The sequence below is a fragment of the Nipponia nippon genome, unplaced genomic scaffold, assembly GCF_047370975.1.
Source record: "Nipponia nippon isolate SJK-2023a ecotype South Korea unplaced genomic scaffold, ASM4737097v1 scaffold_25, whole genome shotgun sequence".
NCBI lineage: Eukaryota > Metazoa > Chordata > Aves > Pelecaniformes > Threskiornithidae > Nipponia > Nipponia nippon.
The window spans coordinates 1731436-1746704 of NW_028262342.1; the positions used below are offsets into that span (position 1 = coordinate 1731436).

The 15269-nt window shown below is 55.3% G+C and overlaps 1 protein-coding gene across 1 annotated transcript; it reads right to left on the minus strand.

The window, feature by feature from the left end:
• Window positions 1-2875: 2875 nt before the first annotated feature.
• Window positions 2876-15237, minus strand: PSMA5 (proteasome 20S subunit alpha 5). Its single transcript, XM_009464192.2, has 9 exons — window positions 15092-15237; window positions 14034-14100; window positions 11648-11774; window positions 10559-10626; window positions 9690-9797; window positions 9541-9599; window positions 8509-8611; window positions 6177-6263; window positions 2876-3158 (listed from the first exon to the last, which is right to left on the minus strand). Exons 1-9 carry the CDS (start codon window positions 15118-15120, stop codon window positions 3081-3083), a joined length of 726 nt encoding a protein of 241 aa, XP_009462467.1. The 5' UTR covers window positions 15121-15237; the 3' UTR covers window positions 2876-3080.
• Between the last annotated feature and the right edge of the window lie 32 nt (window positions 15238-15269).

The following is a 15269-nucleotide window of genomic DNA, read 5'->3' on the forward strand; positions in this document are numbered from 1 at the left end:
TGGCGGCCGCCGCGCCGCGCCGCGCCCTCCCGCCGCGCCCCCTCGCCGTGGTTGGCTGCGGGAGATGTCGTTCTAGGCCGCGGCACGCCTCCCCGGGGGCCCGCCCCGCCCCGCGCCTTCTGGTTGGCCCCTCCCTTTATCAATCACCGCCCTCCTCCTCCCGCGATTGGCCGACGGCGCTTGCACGATGGGTGCGAGCCCACCCTCCTCTCTTTGGACCCCGGGCTCTAATCTACCTAGCGACAGCCCTCTGATTGGCGGCGCGGCGATGGGGGGAGCGGTGGGCCGATTTTCTGATTGGCCGAGGCGCCAGGCCCCCTGCCGGCCCATTCACAAGGTGCAGCCGCCCACGCGTGCGGGGACCCCGGGCACGAAGCCCCCGGGGCAGCGGCGGGGTCCCGGGAAGCCACCGAGGGGGAGCGGGAGGCCTGGGGAGGCCGAGGCGGGGCCTGCAGCTCAGCACCTGGCTTTGGGGGTGCAGGGCTGGCAGGGGAGGGGGGACAGGGGGGGTCCCCCCCACCCCGGTACAGGCAGAGCCGGGTGTTTTCGTGGCAGTGACGGTTACACCCTTGCACAAGCGAGTTGGAGCCCGGCCCTCCACGGCGAGCGCTGGTGCAACACCAGCACTGACCCCCCAGGCCCTCGCCCTTTCTCTTCTGCAAAAAAAAAAAAAAAAAGCATTTTCACGGTCCTGCTGGGTCACCCTTCCGCTTTTTTTTTTTTTTTTTTTTTTCCCCTCTTTTTCTTCCCCTTCCTCCCCAAAAAAAGACAACGTAGGGGTTGGAAGGGCGCAAGGAAAGCCTCTCTGCAGGAGGTTGCCCGCGGGCATCGCTCAGCTCGCCCCAGGCGGCTACCGAAGGCCCAGGCGGGAGCACGCAGGGCTCCCTGACCCTCGCCCCCCTCTCGTCTGTCGGGAATGGGCTCCAGCTTTTCGCTTGCCAGGACGGATCAGATAAGGAGCACAAAGCCTTGCTTTTCACTTCCAGAGGAGCCGCGCTCATGCGATGCTGCCACCAGCAAACCATGTGATGAGGGCAGGGCATAAAGGACCATTTTCTGCCCGCTGCCACGTTGGGAAGAATTAGCTTTTTGTCTTTCCTAGGACAAAAACAAACCCAGACCGAGCACCACCTCCCCGAACAGCAGGGTTTGTCACGGGACACCCATCAACCTCCTGCCCAAAGGAGAAGGGAACACGACCGAGCTTTGAGACAATATAAAACCCTGAAGGACGCTCAGGATAAAGGGTGTTTTCGTCCTCCACACACACAGCAGCCCCAGCTTCAGTTACAGGGTGGTTTTATGAGGGTGAGGCTTGGGGCGGTGCCCTGGATAGCACCCCGGCCTGCTGGATATTCAGGCCAGGTGAGCTCCCGCGCCAGAGCCGCACTCATCGCTGCCTCAAATTCATTCTGGGGACGGGGAGCGGTACGGAGAGCGGGCACGGCGCTCCGAAGCTACGCTGGCAGAGCCACAGCCAGGCTCGTTTCCCCGCATTTAGGCTACAAGGAAGGTCTCCCCAAAGGGTAAAGTCTATTAACTAACGATTTGTTCCGCTTGCTCTTCCGCCTGCAGGTACAGGTGGTGTATTCAACCCCTACCACGACCTCGGGCATCGCCCGATGATCCAATTTGATCCCTTTCGAGTGTTACGCAAAGAGGGGAAACTCACAGAACTCCCGAGAGGAGGGTTCTCGGCTATTCTGAAAATTGAGCTTAGCCAAGGACTGATCTTTCAGCCGCGAAGACCTGGCTTCCCTTCCTGCGTCTGTCTGGCAACAGCAAGAGAGGAAAAAATTAATAGGATCGGCATTTTCCCTTCTGCAAAAGGTGGAGGCTGGCAGGCGCGAGATCGGCCGCAGTTTGCTGCGACCATTTGGCTCTGCCAAGCGACAGAACAGCCGCCGGAGGATCCCTAGGGTGAACCAAGAGGAAAAATTACTGATTTCAGTCAAAATAACACTGGAAATGTCCCCGCTTACCAGCGCAACCCCCCCCCAGCAGCAGCACAGGCCACATCTGTCTCTTCCACAGCAGACAGCGTTTTGTTCAGGGTGAAATTGTAATTTCTCAAAATAGGAGAGAGCGGAGCAGCCTCCGCCGCCTGCCAGCGTTCACCCCGAGCAAGCTGCCGGGGCCACGGCAGAGCTGGCTCTGCCCGACGCCACGCTGACCACGCAGGCATGATTTTGTAGGAAAATACTTTGCTAAATCTCAGCTTATTCCCTTATCGGACTGGTCTTCGATTCTCAGATGCTATTTCGAGGACAAGGATAGAGACATCTGCTGGAGAACGAGAAACAAAAGTGGATGAGCAGGAGTTTGCCGGTCAAAATGAGACTTACTCTCAAAATTAAGTGGTACCTGCGCAATTTAAGAGGTAAGGGGCTGCCCCATGAACCCCAGACCCATTCCCGCTTGGGGGGGCTCTGGTCTGTCACCATTATTACGGATATTTGCAGGCTCCCACTAGAAGGAAACACAAACCCCAAGCCTGGTTATGGATTTCTTCCCTGGGAAGGAGTCGGAGCTCCAGGTAAGCCGTTATGGACAAAAACGGCTGGAGAAGGATGGGGGGATGCACCAAAGGGGTGCGAAATCTAAAAATCCTAATATTTTTCAAAACTAGTGCGAAACGATACCTAGCTCTCCTGATGCGATATCACCACGCTCTCCACGAGAGGGAGACTTGCTCCTGTCACAGCCGGCAAGGACCGCAGCGCCGTACGGCGCAGGCAGCGCCGCAAACCTGGCAGGCACTGCTTCACCCGGGACCGATTTCAGCAGCAGATGTTGCCCTCATCTGCCCCCAATCTGAGCTCTAAATGGTGTCGTTCCCCCCCCCCCTCAGACCTCGACGATGAGGAACCCAGGATAGCGTAACAAAATGATTTATTCTCATTTCCTCTTATTGTAGAGATCAGTTATGTACAGAAACTGTAAAAAAACCTCAAGAGCCTTCTAAGAAGAGCAATTACAGATGCTGCTGGAAAATAAAATCACAGGTACTGGAAGGAACCGAGAGTCAGTTCGCTTTGATCAGGGGGGAACGAGCCTTTGAGGGAGTCTCTCTCGCCTTTTCAAATATCCTTGATGACCTCTTCAAGCTCCTCTTTTGTGTACATGTGGAACTTCATCCCGGGCTCCACTGTGGCAAGCTGAAAGAGAAGGAGCAAGGGGTTAAGTGCGCCTGCATATGCGAAGTGACAGCACGGGGCAGGGAACAGAGAGCAGCCGCAGCAGACGGAGCAGCTGTTCCTTCTCGGCTGCCTGATCTGCCAGCCCAGCAAGATCATTCCACCCCGTAACACGCTCTTTGATTCCCTAAAATAGCTGTCTGCCGCAGAAATAGCATTTAATTGACTCAGTCTCCTCATAGTAGCAGCAGCAGGGAATATCTATTGGGAACAGGCAGGCTCTGCTTCTGCTTGCTGGGGAAAAAGACCCGGTTAATACGAGTCCTTCATCAAACGCTCCTCGGAGAGGGGCGGTTCTTGCTGCCGTTCAGTGTGGTCCTCAGCAGAAGTGCCTCTTCTCCTCCAGTAACCAGCCAAGGGTACAAATCCTGGCCCATTACGTGCCTTAAGAGAACCGAGATAGCGAAACACTCCAAAGGGGGCTAAGGGTTAGCTCTGGGAAACAGAGGCAGAGGCAAACCTGCATTTTGATCGCCAAACTGTGACAATAAGCAAGCCACGGTGCGCCCTGCAGCTGCCCGGCGCCCTGCACAAGCAGGCCCAAGAGATCTCCTCCAAGGCAAAGCCCAAGGGACGAAGCTGGGGGACAACACACTCCGCCCTGCCGCTTTGCCAGGAGCGGAGGGAGGCAGCGGCCAGGGCAGACAGCTGAGACATTTCACAGGGCGAGCTCCAGAACAAGAGATACTTGAACGACAAGACTGGGAGAGGAATGTAAGCGGGACTTTGGTTCGCACCTAGCTCACGGCATGAGAGCCCAAGATACAGACAGCTGCCGCGGGCGGGCAAGTCGGAAAGCTGCAGGAGCTAGCTGGGATGCTCCAGACCTCGCTCGCAGGCAGCCGGCACGTATCCCGACTCCTCGGGAATCAAAGCGTTTGGTTGCAACAAGCTGAAGGAGAGCTGCAGAGGGTCCTGGCAAATCCCAGAGCTCTTCCTAGGCTTCTCTGCTTGTAAGGTCACCCATAAAACAGCATGAGATGGTCAGAGATGCTTTTGGGGCAGAGGGAGGGTAGCCATAAGCCTTTTTCAAGGAGAAACGTCCCAAACGCTCAGCCCGAGAGGCCCGACAGCCCAGGTTTTACCTGGCATTCTCAGAGAAGTCAGAGGCACCTGCAGATGCCACTTTAGGCCCCTCAAATCGCCTGTATGGGCACTGGCCCCATGCTAGACCCAACCGGACTTGACCACACGCATATATGCGCCCCAAAACCCAAAATAAGTATTCGGAGACACCAACTGCTCCGCTTTTCCACATCTGCTCAAACCTGTGCCTCACCTTCTCCCTACAAACAACAGCTTTACTCAGCTATTCCCTTCCAGGCTTCACAGGGAAGTAATTAATTTGAAAGCATAACATTGTTTAAGGCCCCTGACCTTTGCTGCCAATGGATTTAACTCTTCTACGACCACACTTCGCCCCTTCTCTTTGCTGCCAGATGGAAAAACAAGAGGGGGAAGCAGCTAGAGTAAATAAACCGGGGCACCGCATACTTCTAAAAGGCTAGAAAGCAAAGCAGCTACTTCAGGTAGAAGATTTTCAGCCAGAAGGGTGACTTGAGTCAATAGAGACCTTTTAATCCTCAGCACATTCTTCTCATACTTAACCCTGATATGATTCCTCAACGCGTTCAGGGCTTTGCCAAGCACAGTTAAGCCCTGTTAAACGGGGACATGACATAAGGATACTGTACACGCTCCTCCGCCTCAACGTCTTCGCACTGTACCGCGGATCTTCCAGAAGAGATCTGAAGCTGATCAAGAGAGAACCGATCAGCGCGGGCTGGGAGTGCAACGGGGGAAGCAGATTTCAGCTGGCTGGCATCGCTTCTGGACAGAGCGTCTAAGCGTTCAGGGTGCTGTCGGCCCTTTCCCCCCCAAAGGAAGCTGGTTAATCATGTCAGGAAGGGTCCCCAGCAGCAGTATTTAATAAAAAAAGAAGAGGTGCACACTTTTAGGCTGTTTGGGAAACGGGTTCCCAGCGCTCAGAGGAAAGGAATGGGAGAACGGCAGGAGAAGAGCAGCTCAGGAGTCGGAATGACATGATTTGAAAAGGTCTAGTGTCTCATAACCCGCCAGAAATAGAAGCAAACTCTATACGCCAGCCTTGCTCATCATCTATCCATTATCACTAACAAACTGGAAGGGTTTTTACCTTTGCTACTGAAAAAGAAGCGTCACAAGTCTAACGAGCAGGGTGTAAGGGGACAGGTACCACCATATTTGCGGGGATCCCCGAGAGCACTGCACGCTCGGGTCAAGCCGAGCTCGGCGAGCCTGGCCGCTTGCGGGCAAAAGCTGGAGTTTAGAGGAGCGCATTCGTTGCTGGAGGCCTCACCTCTTTGCTCCTCCTGGCCAACAGATTTTTGGCACCGCCCCAAGACTGAATATAGCAAGTCGAGAAGCTGTATAATTTTCATTCCTTCTAATATTACAAGTACCAGGGAAAAAAAGAATGGCTAAACCCAGGGGAAGAAAAAGCAATCCGGCTGGCACGACAGGTTCCCGCTGCCTGACTCGGCCTGCCTAAGGTCAGCAGGGGCTCCAGCCCGCGCCCAGGGAGCCCCAGCAGAATCGCTTCCGCCAGCACTCGTGGATTAGCCGGGCAAAAGGGCCAGGCCGCACGCCTCTGGAAGTCAAAAGAAAGCTCCGACCTTTCCAACATGCCACACGCCATGCTACAGCGGGCAGCTTGAAAGCGCAAGAACACCTGCAGCCAGCCAGCCGTGGGCTCGGGAAGGCCTGAACCGCTCCACCAACTCGTTCCTAGCTCTAGAAGCAGAGGCAATCCTCCTCTCCAGAAAGCAAACGGGCAGCTTTCTCACCTGGACGTTTAAAACGCAAGACACTGCTGAGCCACGCACTGCGCAGCCAGCGGGATTTGCACCGAGGCAGCAAAGACTACAGGCAGCGCGGACATCTGCTCCACGCCAAGCGCCGCAAGCCACGATCACACGCCGCTAACGGAGTCACGGTTACCTCAATGTTGGTTGCATTCAGTTTCTCCTCCATAACTTGTTTCAGGATGACGAGGGAAGATTTGATTGCTTCTTTCAGCGTCATTGACTGTAAAACAAATCACTCATTAATTGCGTTGTTGACACTCAAGCAAGTACTTGTACGTTACCCCTCTGACTGCGAAAGCCTGCTGCTCTCCCTCCCGCTCTTCTCAAATCCTTTAAGCTGTCACTGGCAGCAAATTTAAAAGCTTATCAAGTTATCTACAGCATCAACAAGAGATCAAAGCGCAATGTTCAGGCAGGACAGTGACAATTGCAAGGATGGCGACCTTCTGCTTCGGTGCAACTTTTTATAAAGCTTAAGAACTGTTAATCTGGGCACACAAACCTTACTGTCAGGATCGGGACGCGAGGGTCCATTACCCTTCACCAGTTACTGTCTATCAAGCAGTTCCCCCCAACAAGCTCCAGTGTGAGCTCCAAAAAGCTGGACTCCCTCGTGGCAGAAGCCTTCATGCTTTAGAATCACAGAATCGTTAAGGTTGGAAAAGACCATCGAGTCCAACTGTTAACCCAGCACTGCCAAGCCCACCACTAAACCATGTCCCCAAGCACCACATCTCCCCGGCTTTTAAATCCCCCCAGGGACGGGGACTCAGCCCCTGCCCTGGGCAGCCTGGGCCAGGGCCCGACAGCCCTTTGGGGGAAGAAGTTTTCCCTAATACCCAACCCAAACCTGCCCTGGCGCAGCTTGAGGCCGTTCCCTCTCGTCCCAGCGCTTGTTCCTGGGGAGAAGAGACCGACCCCCCCGGCTCCAGCCTCCTTTCAGGCAGTTGCAGAGAGCGATGAGGGCTCCCCTCAGCCTCCTCTTCTCCAGGCTGAGCCCCCCCAGCTCCCCCAGCCGCTCCTCCCCAGCCTTGTGCTCCAGCCCCTGCCCCAGCCTCGCTGCCCTGCTCTGGCCACGCTCCAGCCCCTCCATGGCCTTCGTGGGGTGAGGGGCCCAGCGCTGAGCACAGCATTCAAGGGGCGGCCTCACCAGTGCCAATTTAATCACTTAAATCCCTGCGTGAGGGGGACCCGGAGCCAGGGGGGCCATGCAACGTTCAAAGAGTGACAATAGCTGTGTTTGCAGTAACTTTGCACTTGGAGGATGGTTAACAAGCCATGGAGCCCAGAACTCGGCCAGTTCTGCTGGTGAACAAATTCAGGTTTTGAGTCTTAGGCTGGAAGTCTTCACAGCAATCACCACCACCAATTGTGCTTTTCATTACAGTATTTGGTTTCTTACCACACAAAATGGGCAGCTCCCTCCTCGTGGAGGGAAGAAAGTTTCTATTTCATATTGAATAGGACCAGCACGTGCAGCGTAAAAGCCATTAACTGGCTTAACAGATCTGGTGAAACGAAGCCGCTTGCTTTAGCTCCTTACGCTTCAGGCTGCATCCATACTGAGCCCTGATGCCAACCGGCAGCATTCGTATCGCAGTTCTTTTATTTATAGAGTACTTCCTGACATGGTCTTAATTATCACCCGCTAGAGGCAGAGACCGGCGTCTCAGACACTGGTCTCGTGTTCCAGCTGCAGCCTAGGGGGAAGCTGCTGGTAGCAGCGCTCCTCGGTGTAGAGATCCTCATCCAGCAGCTCAGCCCTGACATCTAATCACGGGATCGACTGCCAAGGACCAAGTCCCACCCTGACAAGCTCGGGCACCTCCTCTATAGCGCAAGAAGAGTCTTGTGAATCACTCATCGGGAAGGAAACTAGAGGATCCTGGTAGGTCGTCAGGTACCTTAACTTGTGAGATGTCAACCCCAATGCAGCCTTTTAGAATCATAGACTTGTTCAGGTTGGAAAAGACCCTTAAGATCATTGAGTCCAACCATAACCCAGCACTGCCAAGCCCACCACTAAACCATGTCCCCAAGCACCACATCTCCCCGGCTTTTAAACACCCCCAGGGACAGGGACTCAGCCCCTGCCCTGGGCAGCCTGGGCCAGGGCCCGACAGCCCTTTGGGGGAAGGAGTTTTTCCCTAATACCCAACCCAAACCTGCCCTGGCGCAGCTTGAGGCCGTTCCCTCTCGTCCCATCACTTGTTACTGGGCAGAAGAGACTGACCCCCCCGGCTCCAGCCTCCTTTCAGGCAGTTGCAGAGAGCGATGAGGGCTCCCCTCAGCCTCCTCTTCTCCAGGCTGAGCCCCCCCAGCTCCCCCAGCCGCTCCTCCCCAGCCTTGGGCTCCAGCCCCTGCCCCAGCCTCGCTGCCCTGCTCTGGCCACGCTCCAGCCCCTCCATGGCCTTCGTGGGGTGAGGGGCCCAGCGCTGAGCACAGCATTCGAGGTGTGGCCTTACCTTATGGTAAACCTCTTGCAGGGAGCTCTGTGCGCCTTCCGAGGCGGAGCCGATTGCTCTGGCATCGCACTGAACAAACGTCCCTGACGGGTCCATGTGAAACCTGCAGGAACATGGGTGAGAGTGAACAGCCGCTGCACCCCATCCCATGCCGTGGCACCCCAAGGGCTTTCCCACCAGACCCATAGCGCTCCCTGGAGCTCCCTGCACAGCTCTGAGCTGGGGAAGAACGAGGGCTCCTCAGGAGCGACAGTCCCTCGCTGCCTCCAGCCTCCTCCCTTACGCCCAGCGGCCTCGAGGGACTGCTGCGATTAGCGCAGCGGCAGGTCTCTCCTCCTGGCATGCAGAGGAGGTGACCAAGGTTTGAGGAGTGCGAAAGAGCCGCCCACAGACCCACGCCAGGCTGGTAAGCTAGAAGGAGAGCTATACACTCCTGACGCTGCCCTCCATGCTCAGAGCAGAATCATTTTCCTTTTTATTTTCCCCCTTATATTTTTTTTTTTTTTAATTAAAGCCAGCAAGTTTTCACTACTCCTCCTGGGAGGGAGACCATGGGGAGACCTTATTGGGCTGGCTCTGCAGAGCCGTTCCCACCTCCAGTGCAGGCTGAGTGTTTGAAGCACTGGAGTTCAGGTTACAGGCACTCCACCACCTCCCCAAGGAATGTCACAGCAGGCTCCACATATTATGTTACCGGTGGCTCTGCTAGTCCTTTAGGGAAAGGTAAGAATAAACTGGGGACGAGGAGAGCTTTCACGCCTCCGTCCTGCGCAGGAAACCACATTAAAAAAAAGCAAAGATTCAGTGAAGACACAGCATTCTCTTCAACCCCAAACAAGCAGCCAGCGCTCAGGCTGCCGCAGCCCGTGCGGAAGGGTTTAAAAGCATTAACAAACACATTGGGTACATAATGGGATAAACCCCAAGTGCTTGGCTTAAGTAAAATCCCAGAATCAAGCCATTAAAGCGTCCTGGGAAGTTTCAGTAGAGGTTTTGTCTCTTCCCAGAGCTGGTAGAGAGAGCAGAACTTACAGCTGGGGTCCCTTCTCATCGACTCCTCCGAAAAGCAGCGCGACACCAAACGGACGAGACTGCAACAGAAAGGAGCCAACAGGTTAGGACAGGCCGAGGGCGAAGTCAGAGCCAACAGCACCTCCCCAGAGAAACCCCCAGCTCCGCACCATCGCCCCTGGGTCTGCATCCTCCTCCCCAAACTGCAGCGCCAGGTTGGACACGGCCTGTGTCACGCTCTCCACGGTCATGGTTTCGTTGTAGGTGAACCAGTGATTCTGCGGAAAAAAAGATATTCAAATTATCACCTTGCTCCCAAAATACGACAATCCTGGATCGTTCACGTGGCGAGCTGGAGCGACACCCTGCGTAGCCTCAACTTCCCTCCAGGCAGGCTGCCGGCACCCAGGGCACAGCCCCTTCAGCTGCAAGCACCAGGAAGAGAGCGGGAAGTGCGGAACAAGCTGGGAATTTTGTGCAGGGATCCCCCAGAAGCCTTGGGATACCTAGGCCTTGAGATGCCAACAGGGAAAAGGCCGGAGCACTTAACCCCATCGCTTCAGAAAGAGATGCTGGGATAATCTGGTTCTCCAGAGACAGAAGGGGTGCTGGCATGCAGGAAAACTCCACAGAAAAAGCCTTTACTACAGCGCAGAGATTTGTACCTGGGACCTCTGAGTACCTGAGGCACCGAGTAAATTTAAGGGGTCAAAAATATAACCAATAAACCCAGTCTTTTGTCAAAACAAAGTTAGAAACGCAGCCCCACGCATTCACTGGGGCACATCTGCCAGTGCTAAGAGACCACTGGAGAACCTGCCGTAAAATCCCCACCAAACGTGCAATACCAAAGAAGAAAAAAAATACAGGGGAGACTCCCCGTTCGCTCTGCCAAAGCCCTGTGAGGGAAGCTACACTCCCCGCAAGCCTCCCACTCCACACCAGCTCCTTTCCTCTAACGTTCTTCCCACGCCAGAGACTTCCAAGATGCCCCCGGGACTGGTGCTGTTGTTTTAAGAAGAGAAATGCCAAGTCTTACCTGAGTCTCCACTCTTGCTTTGTCAATTAAAGTCTTTGCATCGGCTATTAAGCCACTCATGGCACACCCTGGAGAGAGAAAAAAAAAACACGCATCGTTTCACCGATGATTTGCGATGCGCTCTTCCCCCAGACCTCCCAAAGCCCACGGTGAAATACAAAAGGCTGTGGGGCGGAGCGGGTCCCCGCGTGGGAGCGCGCAGCAGCATCGCACCGCAGCTTGCTGGAAAGGAAAGAGGATGGGGTCAAAACAGATTTGCTCAAGAGCAAGGATGGACGCCCAGCTGAAGGGCAGGTACTTCACCGAGCTCTCCCAGTCACGCCTCCCACCCACCCCAAACCTGAACCGGTTCAAGGAGCCACATTTGAGGCTTTCCAAGAGAAGCTAACGGACAGAAACACAACCTGCTGGGAAGGGGGAACTCATTCATCCCCTCCGTGGGGAGGGCTGGCTAAGCCATAGCTTGGGAGGATGCAGCTGGAGCCTCCAGCACAGATCCTGCGCCAGGAAGAGAGGGGCTGGATCGCAAGCACACGGGAGGAGGAAATTAGACTCTTCAAGAGCTCCTTCCGTGACCCGTGTCATCGGCAAGATGGGTATTTTGGAGGTCTCCTGCTTTTCAGGGCGACATATTTGGTAATGAGCCCGTCGCGGGCCCCCTCACGGTGCAGGAGGCTGCTGCGAGCAGGGGTACAGGCTAACATTAGTGCTCCGGGGGAAACTGGCCTCGAGTCAAGCCTTTTGCAGTAATTCCCTGCCCTCTCCGATCTAAATTTGGGATGAGCTTTCATGAGGGAGGTCATTGAGGTGGGGGGGTGCTTCAGCTGCCTCTTCCTGCTCCTGTAACTATGTCCTGCTGGCCTGGAGCCTGGAAAACCAGTGACCAGGACCTGGTGTTCACTGGGAGGGATGAGCGTTCCCGCTCAGCTCGGCAGAGCTGCCTGCGGGGAAGGCTAGCCCTGAAACGCAGCTTCTGAAACTCCCAGGGGACAGAGTCTTATTTTTTATATCTATCTATCTCCAAAACATGAGGGATGCTCCCAGGGCTGTACCAGAGGAGCACCCAAAGCTCCTCTTCTTTTTCCTTACCTATATGGGAATCGATTTCTACAATCTTCTCGATGCTGCTGGGTTCCATGAGCGGGGAGGTGATCCTCTTCTCCACAGCCAGGCAGACGCCCTCGGAGGTCTGGATCCCAATGGCCGTGGAGCCAAGCTGAAAACCACCACGCAGTTAACCACCGCCGCGGGGTCTAGCCGCGACAGCTCGCGTAAATATAAGCGGTGCAATGCTGATTTTGACTTATTTGTAGGCGTTTTGTTTTGGAGACAATCGCATCACCAACACAGAAACCCACCCGCAAGGCGCTCTGGCTTTGCACAGCAAATTTTAAGTGTTATGACCTGAACTAGGAAACTGGAGAGGTTAAAGCCGTGCTACTTCCCAGCTGATTAGTTCATCGGAACCCAGCAGGGCTGCTGCAAGTCATTAATCTCTTCCCTGAGCAACATCAATTTTTACAGCTTAAAGCCTTTTGAATTTAAAAGGCCTTGCAAATCTTCCTTTGCAAGAGAGAAATTAAATTTTAAAGAGAGACAGGAGGATTTCACACAACGGCCTTAATTCTGACTGCATCTGTACTTCTGGCTTGAGCGTTTTTTTTTCCATTAGCTCTTTTTCTCCCAAGTGTCCTCGTACCCACAAAATTTACAACAGGAACGAGAGCATTTTGCTCGCGTACCATTTTCCAGGCAGCAGTTAATCACCCACAGCCAAGACCGCAGCGAATTTTACCCTTGTCTTGCAGGACACCGCGGTGTCACCACGGCCACGAGCCCAGCCGAGGTGGGGGGCCCAGATCTCAGGGGCTCCCGGCAGCCCCTACCTCGCTCCCAGCACTTGCAGCTTTTCCATGCTGCGGAATTTACTGGAATAACTGTACCAGCTGCAGCGTGGAGATGCTGACTCCAAATACCCAAATTCAGGCTACACGGTATCATTTTAACGGCAAGCTTCCCCAGGTAGCTACACCTATAGCCACAGGCCTGGCAGAGGGGAATCCCCCCCGTCGCAGGCACTCACGGTTTTAGACATTGCCCAACGCTCCCATCCTTTAAGCGCGCAGCCTGCCGCAGCTGCGCACAAACCCCAAGGGAAGAAGGGACGCCCGATGTCATTTCAGATGTATTTTTGTTGATGAAGCTACAGCAGATGAATAAAAACTCCTCCTACAGCCCTGACGCCCGGGCACCGCACGTAACGTGTCGCAGGAGCCGCCCGAGCTGCGGCGATTTCGTTGCTAAGCTTATGGGCTGATCTGGAAGAAAGGGAGAAGCCAGAAGGCTTCCGTATGATTGCTACTCTCACAGATGTATTTGTAATTATAAAGTCAGCATGGTGACTGACATCCTTCTGAGATTTTTTTTTACTTCCCCATGCCTTAATAAGCATTATTACTTTTTGCCTCCTCATTTAAGTAGTGCTTCAACGAGCTAAAGCAGCACAGGGAAGATAAAGCCAGCACCCTCTGTTTCCCCAGTCCAAACACAGGCCTGCTCAGAGCATCTTCGCTTCACCACTCGACCAGTCTCCCCCAAGTTTAAACTTATTCCCAATCAACGCCCATATTCTCAGAAACTAAATTATCTTAATTTATCAATTAAGAACACTTAACACCCCAGAAAGGCCACTTGGCTCTGCAGAGATAGATTAGTTTGCTCATAACAACCTTTACCTTCAGGTTTAAAAATTCACCTGAGCAAACAGTGACCACTCCAAGCTGCAACAGCGGCGAGCTAAGAAAAGGAAAGTTGACCTAGCGAGAGAAAAGTTGCCACTTTGGGGTTTTTTAAGGAACTCCATCTTTATAAAGCATTAGCTCAGGGAGGCAAAGAGAAAGCAGAGCGCTCCTCTGCTCTTTAGACAAGCGTTTATGGACATGAAGCGCACGACGCGCTGGCAGCGTGAACTTCTGCGGGCAGAGCCACGGCGTACGGGCATCCAGGACCTCTCGCTTCAACATTAGCTTCTCATAGGTTTGATTTGGGGATCAAAAGCGTCATTAGCATCTTCGGATTGTGTTTGGTTTGGGGGCAAATCAGCTGGTAGGAGAGAGGGAGGGCAACATTCCTCTGCATTTTGGGGGAAATCGATGGCTTTTGACTCTTCACGACCCATAGAAGAGCAGAGTTTCAGGAGGTTTGGCTGGATGGAAAGAATCGAACGCTGGCACGCAGCTCTCCCACCACAAACCGTAGGTGAAAGGCTGCCAAAGAGCTGCCAGAGCAGCGCCTATGAGGAAAGGCAGCAGCTCCGGCTCAGCGCTGCGTACTGCCCTGGGAGCCGGCCAAACCCTGCAGAGCGAGACCAGAGCCCGAACGAACAGAACCTGCCCGATTTATTTCTGACCAAACTCAGGCTTTGGGTTTGAAAGAGCCCTTAACGGCACAGTTTGGCAACCGGAGCTGACGATACCTTTATGGCCTCGATGGCATACTCCACTTGGAACAGCCTCCCCTCCGGAGAAAAAGTGTTCACACCCCTGCAAGAACAACATCAGAGATGGCGTAAAGGACAGGAAACTGATGGCTGACGAGAAATGCAGGTCTTTAGTCAGAAGCAATGGTGGGAAGGGCGATGCCAGGGACAGGTAACCTAGGAGGGGCAGCTGGAAGACGTCACGGCTCCCCCGGAGGCCGTCACCCTCGGAGCCGACACACGCAGGGTCTGGATTCAGGATGCCAGGGTCTGGATTCAGGATGCTTACGGAGAAAGGGAACAAAAGGAAGGCCAGCAGGTCTAGTTACAGGTCGGGAGGAGGTTTGTTTCCACAGCACACTTCGCACCGTGGATGCTGGAAGCCTTCGGACTCCAAACCGCCTGCCTTCTCTCAGCACCAGGAGACAGCAGGATTTTGTTGTCCCAGCGCAGGCCCGTTCCTTTCTCTGGACGCCCCATCGCACCCCATCCCTCCCCACACGCCAGCCCCATCCGCCGCCCTCCCGCCCCACCGCACAAGGCGGGGGACACCCTGCCCTCCCCGCCGCACCCACCGCGCCGGCGGCTCCATCCACACGCAGAACCCTCCGAGGGATTGCTTAAAAGCCCCCTGCTTTCGGGAGGCATTTAACAAGATAAACTACAGCCTCATGGGACCACCCCCATCACTGGAAGCCTCCACGGGACGTGCCCTCCCTTCCCCTGTATTTAACAGAAATGCGCTCTCCTAAAACCTAAAGAAAGTAAAAATAAAGGGAAGGGCCCGCCGCAGGGAGGGGGCGGCTGCACCAGCGCCCGGCGAGGCGGGAACCCCCACGGCCCCGGGCAGGGGGACGAGCAGAGGCCCTTAGGCAGGGCCCAGTCCTCCCCGCCATCTCCTCAGAGCATCCCCGCGGCGGCCGCAGGCGAGAGGCGCCGGCCAAGGCCTAGCGGGATGGGGATGGCGGTGACCGGCCGCAGGCCCGTGACTCAGCCGCAGGCCGTAGGGAAGAGGCCGGACGAGGGGCGGCGGGGGCGAGCGGGAGGGCACTTACCGGTCGTACTCGGAACGTGTGAGGAACATGGCGATGGCGGCGGGGGAGCGCGGGGGGACGCGGGGCAGGCGGGCGGCGGAGGCGGGAGGGCCGCGCTGCCCTCGCCCGGTTCTGCTCCGCCGCTTCCTGTCAGCGAGCGCGCAGGCACCGCCCCTTCCCCTCCACTTCCCCCCGCGCC